The 17,595-nt window shown below is 44.2% G+C and overlaps 1 protein-coding gene across 1 annotated transcript; it reads right to left on the bottom strand.

Annotated features, from left to right (window-relative positions):
- Positions 1 to 1,727: 1,727 nt before the first annotated feature.
- Positions 1,728 to 13,661, bottom strand: LOC121858037 (glucose dehydrogenase [FAD, quinone]-like). Its single transcript, XM_042354277.1, has 11 exons — positions 13,572 to 13,661; positions 13,134 to 13,320; positions 12,133 to 12,243; positions 11,810 to 11,910; positions 10,458 to 10,571; positions 10,108 to 10,264; positions 9,787 to 9,911; positions 9,423 to 9,556; positions 4,372 to 4,533; positions 2,289 to 2,455; positions 1,728 to 1,786 (listed from the first exon to the last, which is right to left on the bottom strand). Exons 1-11 carry the CDS (start codon positions 13,659 to 13,661, stop codon positions 1,728 to 1,730), a joined length of 1,407 nt encoding a protein of 468 aa, XP_042210211.1.
- Between the last annotated feature and the right edge of the window lie 3,934 nt (positions 13,662 to 17,595).

The following is a 17,595-nucleotide window of genomic DNA, read 5'->3' as shown; positions in this document are numbered from 1 at the left end:
CATGAGAATTAGTGTGTGATGTTACACTGAAAGATAGGAAACCCTGTTGAGAACTAAAACTTGAGATGGTTCAGAGAAAATGGAGAACACGAACGGGATCAAAAACCTGAATGTGGAGGGGAGGAGAAGACGGGCAACAAGCATACAAATTTAAATATGGCAGGAATATGAGTGACTCAAGGGTGAGTAGGTGACGTCATGTGAAGTCTGTGTGGGTGTTAGTGTGGGTGGGTAAATATCTCACACCACATAGTAGCCCAAAAGTCTTCAGTCCTCCAAACATTTGCCACAAAATCGCGGATCTTGGCAACTCCACTAAAGAGCGAGGGAAGAGGAACGACGAGAGGGAGGTTGGTGGGAAGGTGAGAGGGGGTTGATGAAAGGGGTGGAGAGTGGAGTCTGAACGTCACTATTTAGGAGGGACGACACAAGTCCTCTCTTCCCTCTGAGGTAGATCACCTGTTAACGATCTAGTGTCCAAAAATTACAGGGGCAAAATTAAGGAATAATTGACCTTCACCCACAAAAATCCACATTCCTGCCCGCACCCACCCATGATAATGTATTCCTGGTAAATCGGAAACTATTATCATGGCAAAAGGTGTGGGTCATGGCACAAGGCGTGGGTCATGGTACAAGGCGTGGGTCATCGTACAAGGCGTGGGTCATGGTACAAGGTGCCTGTCATGGTACAAGGCGTGGGTCATAATAATTTTAAAACCGTGGAGTCATAATTTGAGCGTGGGTATGGTACAAGGTACGTAATCTGGTACAAGGCGTGGGTCATCGTACAAGGCGTGGGTCATGGTACAAGGTGCCTGTCATGGTACAAGGCGTGGGTCATGGTACAAGGCGTGGGTCATGGTACAAGGCGTGGGTCATGGTACAAGGCGTGGGTCATGGTACAAGGTGCATGTCATGGTACAAGGTGCATGTCATGGTACAAGGTGCATGTCATGGTACAAGGCGTGGGTCATGGTATTTACAAGGTGCATGTCATGAACAAACGTGGAGTCATAATTTAGGTGCATGTCATGGTACAGGTGCATGTCATGGTACAAGGTGCATGTCATAGCACAAGGCGTGGGTCATGGTACAAGAGCGTGGTCATGGGGTACAAAGCATGAGCCATAAGGTACAAAACGTGGATCATAGTATGAGTGCATGTCATGGTACAAAGGCGTGGGTCATGGTACAAAGGCGTGGGTCATGGCACAAGGTGCATGTCATGGCACAAAGGCGTGGGTCATGGCACAAGGCGTGGTCATGGTACAAGGCGTGAGCCATGGTACAAGGCGTGGATCGCATGGTATAGGTGCATGTCATGGTACAAAATGCATGTCGTAACAAAGGCGTGGGTCATGGTACAAGGTGCATGTCATAACAAGGCGTGGGTCATGGTACAAGGCGTGGGTCATGGTACAAGGCGTGAGCCATGGTACAAGGCGTGGATCATGGTATAAGGTGCATGTCATGGTACAAGGTGCATGTCATGGCACAAGGCGTGGGTCAAGGCACAAATGAAAGTAAACTTATTTTTTGTATACATAATACACAAGACTGAACTAACCTGTTAACCAGTCCAGGCTAATCCACTGCACCACGTCACACTTGTTTCAGCAGGACTGGAGTAGTGTGGACGTTATACTCAATACCTCCGTTTGTACACAATATTGTTATTAATAAACATTTCCGAAGTTTATTATTATGCCAATGTGGTAAAGCGTCTAAAAACAAGCATCAACGCCCACTCGGGCATCAACGCCCACTCGGGCATCAATGCCCACTGGGTAAAATTATGGATATTACTATAATACAATTCTTGGGATGTATGCCGCTTATTATTATTAGGAACGGCTAAAGGAAGAAAGGGTTGAACAATGTTGGATATTTATATAAAAAAAACTTGTAATACATAATTAGAACTTAAGAAAGGTTTAAACTGAAGTCTAACAACAGTAGTACTTGTCCTGACTGGTAAATATTAGGTAAATAAAAAAACAATATTGTGGTTAGAATTTTATTTTATATTTTACATTTCACAATTAGTCGTATATTTTTGTTTCATCTACTACTGCACTCGCCTCCTATACTATGGATGGGTGGATCGATCCCCAGGTAGATCCGGTACACCCAGCTGTAAATGAGTACCTTAATGTTTACAATAATGAGAGTGAAGGTGGTCGAGCAGTGTCGGTCACGTTGTCTCCTTGACCCAAAATAAGCTATCAGGCTGATGGGATTCACTACCACTTTGTTTGCTTCTACTGTGAATATCTTTAAGTTACTGTTTCTTGAATATTCCAGTTTTCTTTTTATAAAATCAGTTGAATAAATCCCAGTGGTGCTTGATGTGATGTGTAGCCTTCTCACGGTGGGAGCCAGAGCGTTGCTAGCAGTGATGGTGGGCATAATGGATGCATCTACCACACGTAACCCAGCCACTCCGCGAACCCTGTCACGATACAAGGGCATGACTTCAGCAATAGAAAGCCCAGGAATACCCAACCACCATACTGTACAATCACCTAAAAATACCACCACATCGGGTTGCGTGGGGGGGGGGGATGTCAATGAATTTCAGAATGAACACTGCGACTCCTATTGTTTCGGTAGTGTTGTCAAATTCCTTTGCTAATTTGGTCACTTTTTATAGCAAAATTTTTATAGATTGTTTTTTGCGTGACTGTACATGACGCTGATAACACAAAAAGTTATCATGATTAATAGCTCCCAACACACCTGCCCCGACACAGTCTTCAAATGCAGCATTTCTTTACCTCTATCTAGAATACTTCATTTCTCACGAGGTTTTCTACCATCTACTTACCGTCAAGTGTTTTGCTTTATCTACTTAGTCACCGTCATCACTTGTGGGGTGTGTGTGGGTGTGTTTTGTGGCGTGTGTGTGGGTGTGTTTTGTGGCGTGTGTGTGGGTGTGTTTTGTGGCAAGTATTAATATTGGGTATGTACAACGTGTGTGTGCATTATGTTTGTGGCATTAATGTGTGCAAATTGTGTTTTGTGGCGTGTGTGTGATATGTTTGTGGCGTGTGTGTGGGTGTGTTTGTGGCGTGTGTGTGGGTGTGTTTTTGTGGCATGTGCGTGGGTGTGTTTGTGGCGTGTGTGTGGGTGTGTTTTATGGCGTGTGTGGGTGTGTTTTTGTGAAAATGTATGGGTGTGTTTGGTGGTAGTAATGAGGGAATTGTGTTGGTGGCGTGCATGTGGGTGTGTTTTGTGGCGTGTGTGTGGGTGTGTTGTGTGGGTGTGTTGTGTGGGTGTGTTTTGTGGCGTGTGTGTGGGTGTGTTTTGTGGCGTGTGTGTGTGGGTGTGTTTGGTGGTGGTGTGTGTATGTTTAAATATTTGTAATGTTTTTATTATCGAAACATTTGCTGTACATGTCATTACGTACTAGACGGTTATACAAGTCATAACCTGTATCATTTAGACCAAATAAATATCGCTATTAGCTACGGATTATTGAAAATATATCAATTGGATGAAGTAAGATGAAAGGGGATGTATTTTCACCGTGAATGACTATGTCGACTAGTGGAGGCTTAACGCTATCACTTCCTTCCGCTCAACTCCTTCCTCAGGGGGTAATTGGTGGAGTATAATTATCTTCTTCCTCTAAAGCCTTTCGCAACATTAACAGCAACAACTTGGGTAAACAGATGACTGGCTCTCTGTCTCAGTCTGCTTTCTTGGTGATAGTTTTCTATATTTGGATAATTCTCAAATGCTACTAATCCAGACGTCACCACCGTGTTTCTAGTCGTTGCATAATACAATATAATGTGTATACGTTATACGTAACTATAATTCATTACTCAAGTCTTCTCCAGTTATATATATATGTATATATGGATTTGGTACACAGAATACCAAATCCACCGAACATTGCCCATTAAAGTATACCAGTAAAAGAGAGAGAGAGTGAAGCAACATTGAGGCGAAGAGAAAGGAAAGAGGGATTATCAACTAAAAGAGGAGAGTTAATAAGACGAAATGCCTTTGATTCCACCCTATCTAACAGTTGGACAGAAGAGCCACCCCAGATATGAGAGCAGTACTCAAGTTAGGACAAATGAATCCTTATAAACTGAAGCAACTGTCAGGGTAAATGCTTCACAACATCTGTACAGCATTCCCAGCTTTTGGGGAGAAAAGCTTTAGCAATATTGAGGATGTGTGGCGAAAAAAAATTGATCTAATCAAGCGATTAAATCAAATTTATTTAATCAACGCCAACCCGGACTGGTAGGCATCCATGTTGCATCTACCTCCCCTGTGTGTCAACCTTACCCCAACCCCCGTGACACATAAAAATCCCTGTGTTAATCTTACCCCTGCCCTCATGACACTTACCTCAGCTGGTGGTCCACTACCCCCAGAGGATCAGACAGTGGCGCCATCTTACAGGAGCCAGCTAGGTGACGGGCAGTCGAAGCCATGTGACGTACGTAACAAACCCAGCAGGCGTCGCTGTAGGGAGTCTTGCCTTCACACCCAGGCATAGGCTGGCAAGGTCTCAGAAAAGTAAAACTTGGGGCAAATTATTATCCTGGGTAACCTAGGTCACATCCTAGGTTATATACTGGGTCACATCCTATGTTATATACTGTGTTCTAACCTCGCTAGAGGAAAGGTCGCGGCAGACTTAGCTCCCGGGGATAAATTGTCGGTAATAGCTAGTGCTACTTGTAAACAGGGCTGTGCAATTCTGAGGGACGAGCTACTGGCCGAGATAGTGAAGGTCAAAGAAGAAAACTTAAAATTAAAGGAAGTGCTGGCGAGGATGAAGGAAGACACGAGACAAGGAAAGCATGTATCTGACGAAAACTAGGGCGAAAGGAAGGTTGTGAGGAGAGGGACGAACCAAACTGGTGGTGAGAAAAGACACCAAGGAAACGACAACATCTTAGTGTAAAAACTCTTTTAGTCCTTTGATAGACAAATTGGACGTTAGCATAGTCAGGAACATGGCTGACAAGGAAAGTACGAAAACCTTAATTGTTGGCGATTCCCAGGTACAGTACCCGGACAGAGCTTTTTGCAGTAAAAATAAAAATAGGATGAGGGTGTGTTTGCCAGGAGCTGGGGATATAGTCGACAGGATGGACAATATCTTGTCTGGTAATGGGAACAGACCCATTATCTGCCTCGGTGCAGGAGGCAATGATATTGGCCGGTGTAGGAGTGAGGAGCTTCTTGATAAGTTCAAGACAGCTATAAAACGTATTAGGTTGAAGAGAGGGATCCCTACCATATGTGGTGTCCTGCCTAGAAGGAGAGTTGGCTATGAATGGTTGTCAAGGGCTGTTGGTGTCAACGGCCGTCTTGACAGATATTGCGAGTCAATATCAGTACAATTCATCGACAACTGGGACAACCTTTACGGCAGAAGGGACCTTTATGCTAGGGATGGGGTGCATCTGTCTAGGGAGGGGTGGCAACCCTGGCTGACTCTCTCGAGAGGGCAGTTCAAAAGATGTTGAAGTCTTTAAACTGCTAGGAGAACATATGAGCACAAGAGAGGACTCAGAACATGACTAACTTAAATGTCTACTACGCAAACAGTAGAAGTATGAGAAACAAAATGGATGAAATCAGGGAGTCGGTATGTACCGAAAAAATCGATATAATAGCATTCATTGAAACATGGATAAACCTAGACTCACATAAGCTACCTGTCGAATACCAAATTGCAGGTTACAAAATATTCCATACCGATAGGCAGATTAGGAAAGGAGGCGGAGTAGCAATCTATGTCAGGGATAATCTGAAATGTGAAATAAATAGGGAAATAGAAACTGAACTAAATACAGAAACAATTTGGATATAATTAATCGATGGCTGGGAAAAATTAAGCACAGGAGTGATATATAAACCTCCTAATCTTGATAGCGTTAATGAATGACGTAATTGGGATGAAATGGGCAGGGCTTCCCGACATAGCAAAGTCTGTATAGTAGGTGACTTTAACTTTAGCCAAATAGATTGGACTGACCTTACGGGTAACTCAGAATCAGAGGATTTTCTTGAAACAATCCAGGACTGTTTCCTAAGCCAACATATAACCGAACCCACACGGGGTAATATTATATTCGATTTAGTTCTGTGAAACAGAGAAAACCTCATTAGTAATGTCGAGGTAGGGAACGAACTTGCTAACAGCGATCACAAAGAAATAAGATTTCAATAAGAATTTAATGGCAGTCGCAAGGAAATTCCATTAAAGTTCCAGATTTCAGAAGGGCAAACTTTGATAGGATGAAAAGGCAGCTGAGAGAAGGGGTATTACGTTTGGGGATGGATTACATGACCTCACGTGAGGTGACCTCACACAATGTACCCACAGAGGGCGACCTCACTTTACCTGGAGACCTGACAAAGATATCCTCACAAAATATGAAGGTTGAGGATGACCTGATCAAGAGATATGAAGTTCAGTTCCACAACAATTTAAATATTGAGTTACTTTATGCACAAAGGCAGAACACGCCATACAGAGATAGTAGTTACTTTTATCCTCATCACCACTGATCAACTCGTCAGCCGCTTGGGCGATCGGTCAGGTCTCTGTTACGCACTGTTGACAAGTACTGGGCATGCACCGGCTCCTGAATGTACCTGAACCTGCTCCAGTGTTGGTCAAGTCTGGTCTTGAAAGAGCTCGCACTCGGTGCAGTCACAACACTCTCTGGTAGATTGTTCCAGGAGTTCACAACTTTCACTCCGAAAAAGTTTTCCCTCACTAGTAACGATGTTAGTAAGCGAATAGACAAGCTAAAGCCTCATAAGTCGCCAGGTCCCGATGAGATATTTGTCAGATTTTTAAAGGAATGTAAGGAAGAGCTTAGTATGTCCTTAGCAAATTTGTTTAACATGTCCTTAAAAACGGGTGTAGTACCAGAATCCTGGAGGATAGCGAGTGTAATACCGATTTTCAAGAAGGGAGATAGATCACTATCCTCTAACTACCATCCAATCAGCTTCACATCAATTGTAGGCAAATTACTGGAAGCAATAATTTCAAACTATTCGAAATCACCCGGAGAAGCAACAAGTTAATCAATGATTCCCAACGTGGCTTCACAAGCGGGCGTTCATGTCTAACTAATCTATTAACATTCTTTTCAAATGTTTTCGAATCAGTGGACGAGGGGGCACGACTATGATGTGGTATATCTTGACTTTAGCAAAGCCTTCGGCAGAGTCCCCCATGTAAGACTAATAAGAAAAGTGGAGGCTCATGGCATTGGAGGAGATATTTTAAAATGGATTAGTGCGTGGTTACAGGGCAGGAAACAGCGAGTGGGCATTAACGGCACTAAATCCGATTGGAGTAACGTCGCTAGCGTAGTTCCCCAAGGCTCAGTACTTGAACCATTATTATTTATTATATACGTAAGCGACATAGATATTGGCGTAGACAGCAACACACGTAAATTTGCTGATGACACTAAAATATGGCGTGTATTTAAATCTGACGATGACTCTGCAAAACTACAGGAAGATCTAAACAAATTTTTCGAATGGTCTGAAAAATGGCAGATGAAATTCAATGTGGACAAATGTAAAGTACCTAGTCTAGGAGATGTAAACAGAGAAACCAGATATCAGATGAATAACGTTGTTATTGAGAAATACGAATGAGAGAAAGATTTAGGAGTAACGAGAAGCAGAAATCTTAAGCTAAGTAAACAATGTATATTTGCTCGAAACAAGGCTAATAAAGTACTTGGGTTCACACAAAGGAGTGTTGGTTACAAGACTAGAGAGGTCATCCTAAAACTATATCTTGCGTTTATGAGACCTCACTTGGATTACGCAGTTCAATTCTGGTCACCGTATTACAGAATGGACATTGAATCCCTAGAAAGAATTCAGAGGAGAATGACAAGACTAATCCCGGGCATTAGGAACCTTGAGTACAGAGACAGGTTAAAGCATCTTAATTTGCACTCCCTCGAGAGACGTAGAGTGAGGGGAGATATGATAGAGGTGTATAAATGGAAGTCAGGGCTAAACAAAGGGGACATTACAAAGGTACTCAAAGTATCCAACCAAGAGCGAACTCATAAAAATGGTTTTAAATTAGACAAATTTAGATTTAGGCGCGGAATAGGTAAACATTGGTTTGAAAATAGAGTAGTGGACGAGTGGAACAAGTTACCAAACATCATCATTAACTCGAATACGCTGGATAGCTTCAAACATAGGTTGGATTGATATATGAGCGATAGGGGTTGGGTGTAAATGGGACTGCCCAGTTTGGACCAATAGGCCCGCTGCAGTCTCCTCCATTCTTATGTGTAATGTGATATCCGAAGTAATACGAGTATGTGATATGATGTGTAATGTGATGTGTTCCAAGTATCAACACCTGCACCAGATATGAGTCAGGGTAAGTCGGTCAGTTCGGAGACTCATTCCCTTGACTCGGTTTCACAGCGAGGAGCCAAGTTTTGTCCGCAACTGTACATTAAGTGTTAGAACCAATCCAGAACTCCCCAAAGTCTCATCAACTTACACCTCTCTCCCCCAGTGGTAATTAGCTACACACACAAATATAAGAAATTTACCTCAATATTAGCCTTCGCTTTATTTCACTTGACGTAAAATCTTAACACTGAACTAAGTGTTTACATGCTCAGTGGGTGTTACAGGCTGGGGTCGACCTCACAGTGTGTGTTACTGGGGTCGACCTCACAGTGTGTGTTACTGGGGTCGACCTCACAGTGTGTGTTACAGGCTGGGGTCGACCTCACAGTGTGTGTTACAGGCTGGCGTCGGCCTCACAGTGTGTGTTATAGGCTGGGGTCGGCCTCACAGTGTGTGGCTGGGGTCGACCTCACAGTGTGTGTTACTGGGGTCGACCTCACAGTGTGTGTTACTGGGGTCGACCTCACAGTGTGTGTTACAGGCTGGGGTCGACCTCACAGTGTGTGTTACAGGCTGGCGTCGGCCTCACAGTGTGTGTTATAGGCTGGGGTCGGCCTCACAGTGTGTGTTATAGGCTGGGGTCACTAAAGTAATTACTTAACGTCTTGTATGAGTTAAGATTAATGAAAGATTAACAACATTCTAGCTCTATCATTTCACACACTATATTTAATGATGAGGCAGAATATGTTCATGAGTTATATATCGTTGGGTGAGGGAGTGTAGGGTGGAGCAGGTAGTTCAAGTGCAATTATTTACCTTGTCGTAGAACTTGGCTTCCAGGTTGTTGACGAAGCGCGAAGTGTTACCCAGAGCCAGTACCAAGTTTATACCTGAAGGATCATAAATAGTGGTTTATAACGTCTCCTCCTCTCTCTCTCTGGGGTGTCTATTCTTCAGGTAGTCCAACAACACATATCTAAGACTCATCTTTCACCAGCAGTCTCACGTCGTCAGGATGGGAGAGATACCTTGGGTCCACAGGTGGCTGTTGAGGGTCGCTGGAGCCGAGAGCGACGAAACCTCGACTCTTCGGCCGCACTGCTCCCGGCCTGAGAGTGAAACCTTCCTGGCCGTAGATGTCTTTAAAGTACGACTCATACGCCTGCAAAGATAATTAAGAAAATTGTACAAGGGTGTCTCAAGTGATCCATCTTATACAGGGTGTCTCAAGTGATGGCAAATTGCGTTGTATTAATTGTGATTGGTTCACTTGGTCTTCAGGTGATGGGTGTAAGGTTTGTACAGTACTTGTGGGAAGACAGGAAGTGACAGTTGGTGTCTTTCAGCCAAATGACTTACCTATCTGTCTATACCAAAGCTTGTCGGAATAACGAAGCCTTTGTCGGCCGCCGAGGTCTGCGAGATGAGGAACAGTTGTGTGTCCATCCAGCCTGGGTCACCCTCTTCAGATGACTTGACCCAGGCGCTGACAAGCTCTGGCGAGGTGGCCAAAGGCCCTGAAACACGTCCAGGTATACGCCTCACACATGACTTAACAAGAAATTAATAGAACGTCTTACGAGCGCCGGTGATCTAGCGCCGGTGATCTCTACTGACCAACACTGACCTATTACACTGATCCTAACATCATGAGGCGTGTATACTGTGTTATCTGTGTTGGACATATTGAGGTACTGCTTGATATATACTAACCTTGTCTCTCAGTGATGTACCGCCTGAGAGACAGGGGGCTGAGGGCATCAATGAAAGAGTTGGTAAGACCCTTCCTCACCGTCCAGCTGAGTCCGTACACACTCACGTGGTCCTGTAGGTTCTGTCCCACCCCAGGCAGGTCCGTCACCACCCTTATCTGTCACACACATACACACCTGTTACCGACACCTATCGCACACACCTGTTACTAAATACTGATATATTATTGTTATAGTACTGACATATCACCGTTATATTCAGACTTATTAGTCAGAAGTGCCTGTCATATCCCTCCAATATATGACATATTACTTCAGTTATAGATAATTCTACACCAACGTCACACTAACCTTATGCTGGCGGAGGTGCTCCCTGTCCCCCACACCTGACAGCATCAAGATCTTGGGAGAGTTGACGGCCCCAGCAGACAGTATGACCTCTCGCCGCGCCCTCACAGTCAACACCTTAACAGGAATGCACACACTGTACACCACCTTCTGAACTAGCTTGTACAATAATGGTACAACACACACACTGTACACCTTCTGAACTAGAATGTACAGTAATGGTACAACACACGCACTGTACACCTTCTGAACTAGAGTGTACAGTAATGGTACAACACGCACACACCTTTTGAATTAGAGTAGCCGTGTTACTTTTTTGTCAAGCTAAATGTTTTTTAACAAGGAAAAATCAAATGTAATCAGCAGAAACTTAATCGCCCCGAAAAGTACCTTCACGGAGGGGGTTGAGGAATGCCACAATGAACACTGTGACTCCTGTTGTCTCGGTAGTGTTGTCAAAATCCTTCGTCCATTGTCATATTGATACATTTTGGTCAAAGATACGTTGTTAACTCTGACTTACCTTCCCTTGGTGTTCAAGCCTTACGCCGCTCGCTCTCCTCCCCTAGTTGAACACGACCTGTAACAGTGTAAAGGTTGTGTGTCTGACGGTAGCAGTACACCTTAACATCTGTCATGTTTTGTTACAATGCTCTCCTGTCAGCCGTGTTAGAAGAGCCTCAGCCGTGTTAGAGGAGCCTCAGCCGTGTTAGAGGAGCCTCAGCCGTGTTGGAGGAGCCTCAACCGTGTTGGAGGAGCCTCAACCGTGTTGGAGGAGCCTCAACCGTGTTGGAGGAGCCTCAGCCGTGTTGGAGGCGCCTCAGCCGTGTTGGAGGCGCCTCAGCTGTGTTAGAGGAGCCTCAGCTGTGTTAGAGGAGCCTCAGCTGTGTTAGAGGAGCCTCAGCTGTGTTAGAGGAGCCTCAGCTGTGTTAGAGGAGCGTTAGATGTGTCATAAAACTTTAAAATCATCAAAAGTTTTTTTGTCACATTGATAGAAATTACCATTGCAATTATTACAGCTCACCTGGAGGTCGGTGATACTGGAGGCTTCAACAACTCATCTGGAGGTCGGTGATACTGGAGGCTTCAACAACTCACCTGGAGGACGGTGATACTGGAGGCTTCAACAACTCACCTGGAGGACGGTGATACTGGGCTTCAACAACTCACCTGGAGGTCGGTGATACTGGAAGCTTCAACAACTCACCTGGAGGTCGGTGATACTGGAGGCTTCAACAACTCACCTGGAGGTCGGTGATACTGGAGGCTTCAACAACTCATCTGGAGGTCGGTGATACTGGAGGCTTCAACAACTCACCTGGAGGACGGTGATACTGGAGGCTTCAACAACTCACCTGGAGGACGGTGGTGCTGTGGAGGATGTGGAGGTTGAGTCTGGAGGAGGCTGGCTTCAGGTAGCACTCTGCCGTTGAACACCTCACACCATCACGTATGTTGAAGTGTGTTGGTGAGAAGCCTGGAGGAAGAGGAGACAACACACACGTGGTACTGTACCAGACAACACACACGTGGTACTGTACCAGACAACACACATGTGGTACTGTACCAGACAACACACACGTGGTACTGTACCAGTACTGTACTGTACAACACACACGTGGTACTGTACAACACACACGTGGTACTGTACCATATAAAGGAGAGGATGGAGACCTACCTATGTGTTGAGGACCGTTGCTGTCGTGGACGGGGTAGCCCAGCTCTCGACCCCCGTGTAGGAAGGACCTGGTGAGAGACCCTACCGTCCCGGGGGTGATGGCCAGTGGACCTCCCGGCCGTAAGGCGAACCTGGGGCAAAGTTGACATGGTATTGTAAGAGAGTGGTGATGAGGAGGTGATGAGAGGTGATGAGAAGGTGATGAGTGGTGATGAGGAGGTGATGAGAGGTGGTGAGTGGTGGTGGTGAGTTGGTGAATGGTGATGAGGGTGATGAGTGGTGATGAGGAGGTGATGAGGTGATGAGAGGTGATGAGAGGTGATGATGAGGTGATGAGTGGTGATAGTGGTGATGAGAGGTGATGAGTGGTGGTTAGTTGGTGAATGGTGATGAGAGGTGATGAGTGGTGGTGAAAGTTGGTGAATGGTGATGAGAGGTGATGAGAAGGTGATGAGTGGTGATAGTGGTGATGAGAGGTGATGAGTGGTGGTTAGTTGGTGAATGGTGATGAGAGGTGATGAGTGGTGGTGAAAGTTGGTGAATGGTGATGAGAGGTGATGAGAAGGTGATGAGTGGTGGTGAGTTGGTGAATGGTGACGAGAGGTGATGAGTGGTGGTGAGTGGTGGTGATGAGAGATGATGAGGTGATGAGTGGTCATGAGTGGTGGTGAGTGATGAATAATGGTGATGAGTGATGGTGAGTAATGCAAAGTGGTCATGAGTGATAGTGAGTGATGTTGAGTGATGATGAGACGTGGTGAAGAGTTGTGGCGGTGAGTGGTTGTGAGAATGGTGGTGAGAGTGGCGAGTGGTGGTGAGTTGTGGCGAGTGATGGTGAGTGATAGTGAGATTGGTGGTGAGAGTGGTGGCGAGTGGTGATTTGTGGTGAATTATGGTGATTTGTGGTGAATTGTGGTGAATTACATATGAAAAAGATTATTTAACATTAGTGTTATATATTGTATATTGTTCACTTAATAATAAATATTAATAGTCATCACCCGTATGAGGGAGTGAGCCGGGATAGTCCTCGGCCTTGATGAAGTATGGAAGGACGGAGAGGTAGTCCCAGCCGGGGTTCCCCAGGGCCGCCCACTGGTCCAAGTCATGCTTGTTGCCTCTAGCGTAAATCAGGCCATTAATGGTCCCGGTGCCCCCGACCACACGCCCAAGTTCCAATGTCCCTGCCTTGGGGGGGTGAGGAGGAGAGAAGGGAGGGTTATACTTGGTCTACTCAAGTGGCGTGAGGATGGTGAAGGAGACGTGATAGTGTAGAAAGATTCTATAGTACACAAACACAACATACCTGGTTCATGTAGTTCTTCAAGCTTGTGTCTGTGGGACCAACGAGTAGTCCCAGTTGAGGGTGTAGTTGGAGATGGCGGAGACGAAGACGTTGATCACCGGTAAGTATGTCTGAGGGGCGGTGGGGGACCAGCCTCCACCACCAGTACCCGCCACCCCGCCACTTCTGACAACCTCGCCGCCACCACACACCCTGCCGAACCTCCGCCCACTGTATGATGCATAGTTAACCTTAATATTAATAATTGATATTCAGTTAATTTGACAAAGGGCAGCTGACATCCTCTATTTCCAGTAAAGTCCTTATGTCAGCAGTATTTGGTTTTCTTAGGGCCAGGTGGTCACCCATCCAAGTACTAACCAGACCCAACGTTGCTTAACGTCCCTGATCGGACAAGAAGCGGTGTCTCCAAGGTGGTACCACCTTAGAGATGGTCTGGATGTCCACATCTATGCTTACATGGCCACCTCTACGCTTGGGCTGGGAGACTGTTCCATAGGTCTACCACCACAGCTTGGGCTGGGAGACCGTTCCATAGGTCTACCACCACAGCTTGGGCTGGGAGACCGTTCCATAGGTCTACCACCACAGCTTGGGCTGGGAGACCGTTCCATAGGTCTACCACCACAGCTTGGGCTGATAGACCGTTCCATAGGTCTACCAGCCTCTGAGTTAAGTATTTCCTTATGTTCGTTCAGCATGATAACTTGGCCAGCTTCTAGTTATATCCTCTCGTGTTGTTGGTGCGTGACATAACAAAGAAATGTCCCGGGTTGACGCTTTCCATCACTTAAAGCATCTTGATTGTTTCAATAAGATCTGCCCTATTGTACCTTGGCTGAAGGGTTGTTAGTCCTAAGACCCTCAGTCTACTAAGAGAATCGAAATGACATAGTTCAGGAATCATCTTTGTCGCTCTGTGTTGCACCTTTCTGGGGATGTTATAGATCCTACCCTTCTTGTACACTGGGGTGACGTTGGATAACTTCCAGTTCCTAGGCGCTTTACCTAGATCCAAGGATTTCCTGAATAAATAAGAGTCTTATTGGAGCGCAAATTTCGTTTACCACCTCCTTTATCACCTTGGTCTGTGCCCCGTCCATTCAAGGGGCTTTTGAATTCTTTCATGCCGACTACTATCCTTTTGATCATATCGACTGTAATTGCTATCTCTCCGACTATAATTTATACCTATCGTCACGGCAGTGTTTACAATGTTAATCTCACCACCAGAGAAGTACTACGACAAGGTCTCTCTACATCACCAGAGAGGGAAGTACTACAATCACGTGTTATCCTCCACAACACCAATTAATTAGCAAGTCATATATAACCTTTATGTTCAGTCCGTATCTAATTTTTGCTCTGAAAGATTTTATTAAACATTTCACTCCCCAATGACCTTATACCTAATACGGTCTCATTTGTGTCCAATGAATATTTTAAACTTTCGGCTACTCTGCAATAATAATAATAATAATAATAATAATAATAATAATAATAATAATAATAATAATAATAATAATAATAATAATAATAATAATAATAATAATAATAATAATAATAATAATAATAATACTTATTATTATTATTATTATTAATGTTATTATAAAGAGTAAAATATCAAACAATAGCTTCCACATAAGAGTAATTTCATACAAAATTTAAACCCCAAGTAAATGTATTTAACTCTTCTACAACAGATATTCTCACACTTTCACTCCTTCAATACAAAAAGTTGCACACAATTAAAAAAAAAGGATTGCCACTCTCGGATCTGCTGAAAGCGAAGTGAACTAGTACACACAGACCCAGGTGTATTTAATATACAAACAATTAAAACGATGAAAGCTTCACGTTTGTGCTCATAACCTCCAGTATTTGTTTGGCATATGAAAAGCTCTATAAACGCTGTGATTAAATACAATACAATCAAGGTAACAAAATACTGTTCTGTGCATAAGAACATACGAATGGAGGAAACTGCGGGGGGCCTATTGTTCCATACTGGGCAGTCCCGTTTACACCCAACCTATTGTATGTTTAAAGCTATCCAGCGTATTCGAGTTAATGATGATGATTGGTAACTTGTTCCACTCATCCACTGCTCTATTTACAAACCAATGTTTACCTATCTCGCGCCTAAATTTAAATTTGTCTTAATTTAAAGCCATTGCTCCGAGTTCGTTCCTGGTTGGATAATTTGAGTACCTTTGTTATATCACCTTTGTTTAGCCCTGACTTCCATTTATACACCTCGATCACATGGCCCCTCATTCTACGTCTCTCGACGGAGTGCAAATTAAGATGCTTTAACCTGTCTCTATACTCAAGGTTCCTAATGCCCGGGATTAGTCTTGTCATTCTCCTCTGAATTCTTTTTAATGATTCTATATCCATTCTGTAATAAGGTAACCAGAACTGAACCGCGCAATCCAAGTGAGGTCTCACAAGAGCAAGTTAAGTTTTAGGATAACCTCGCTAGTTTCGTAACTAGCACGCCTTTGTATGAACCCAAGTACTTTGTTAGCCTTGTTTCAAGCAAATACACATTGTTGTCTTGGTTTAAGATTCCTACTTATCAATATTCCTAAGTCTTTCTCACAGTCGGATTTCTCTATAACAACGTTGTTCATTTGATATCTGGTTTCTTTATTTGCACCGACCTCACCCCACCCATGAACCTGACGGCTGACACCGACCTTTTAACGAGATCTGAGATTGCCGAGTTCCACGACAATTTAAATAACGAGTTACTTAATGCACAAAGGCAAAACATACTATACAGAAAACTCAGATCAGACAACAATGACCCTAAATGGATAAATAATTATTTAAAGAACATTATTGGCCAAAGGAAGGCTATAGGTAGAAGGATAAATCGTGGCGAAATTTACCTCCGGGATTACTATAAGGTATTGGCCGGTGTTATATATTATGTTACTTCTTGCCAAAGTCAGAAAGTGTTAAGGCTTGTGTAAACACGAAATGTGCTAGGCACCTTGTAACCAAGAACAGAGAATAAACGCTGAGCCAGACAGACCATGTGACTCTTCATTCTCCCATTAAATAACGCAAGATACTACACTGGCGACGAGGATGGGATTCACAAAGTGTTGGTGAAGTCCTTGAAGAGAGGATAGTGACCACTGAAGGGAAGGCTACTCTGAACCTGGAGAATTTAAGTGAAGAGAGCAACCATGGCTGGCGTCAGTGGATACATCGGACGAGTGGGGGAGTATGATGCAGACAAGGAAGATTTCACATCATATTGTGAGAGAATGGACTTCTTCTTTCTGGCAAATGAATTAATGGACGACGGTGGTGATGCTGAGAAGAAAAAGAAAGCAATCTTTTTGACAGAGGTAGGAGCTAACGTTTATTCTACTCTGGTCAATCTGCTTACTCCAGACAAACCCAAAGACTCCTCACTGATTCAGATTACCAAGATTCCGAAGCAACATTTTGATCCTGCTCCACTTGAGATCGCTGAAAGTTACAGATTTGGCACCAGAGATAGAGGTAAAGATGAATCAGTAAGTAATTATATAGTAGCTTTGAAGAAGTTATCCATTCACTGTAACTTTGGACAGTTCTTGAACCGAGCTCTAAGAGACAGGTTTGTAATAGGCCTGAATTATGAAAAAATACAGAATAAGTTAATGAACACCACTAACTATTCTGCAACACGTCCGTCCAGCAAGGGAGACCAACAGCCAATACTCAAGCGTGTCCACGAGGCTGTTGGTCGAGAGACACCTTCTCTTCTCGTCTCGTCCGGCCTGAGATCCAAGTCACCTTCCGCCGCTTGTAACATATTGTAGCTCGTGTGTGTGTTAGAAGTTCACGAAAATGTCAAGTAATGTATTTCACTACGTAGTGTACTTAGTTTACGTTATACTACAAGTGTTGACGTGCATGACTGTGTAGTGGACTTCTCCCCTACAACTGCGTATCAGCATTCCGATGCGCCGCCGTATCCTAGCAACCAAGCGAGCGACGACAGCAGATGTTACGGTAACCTAGCAACGAAACTAGAGACCAGCGACTTTCTCGGGTTTTCCCAACATGACTCATAGAGGACTCGCGGCTGCTGGGTATATAAGCTCTGTCTCTCCATTGAGATTCATTCTGCCCATCTTCCTGAACAAGCAACA

This window comes from Homarus americanus, unplaced genomic scaffold (assembly GCF_018991925.1).
Source record: "Homarus americanus isolate GMGI-L3 unplaced genomic scaffold, GMGI_Hamer_2.0 scaffold19794, whole genome shotgun sequence".
NCBI classification, from domain to species: Eukaryota; Metazoa; Arthropoda; class Malacostraca; order Decapoda; family Nephropidae; genus Homarus; species Homarus americanus.
This window is presented reverse-complemented; position numbering and strand designations above follow the sequence as displayed.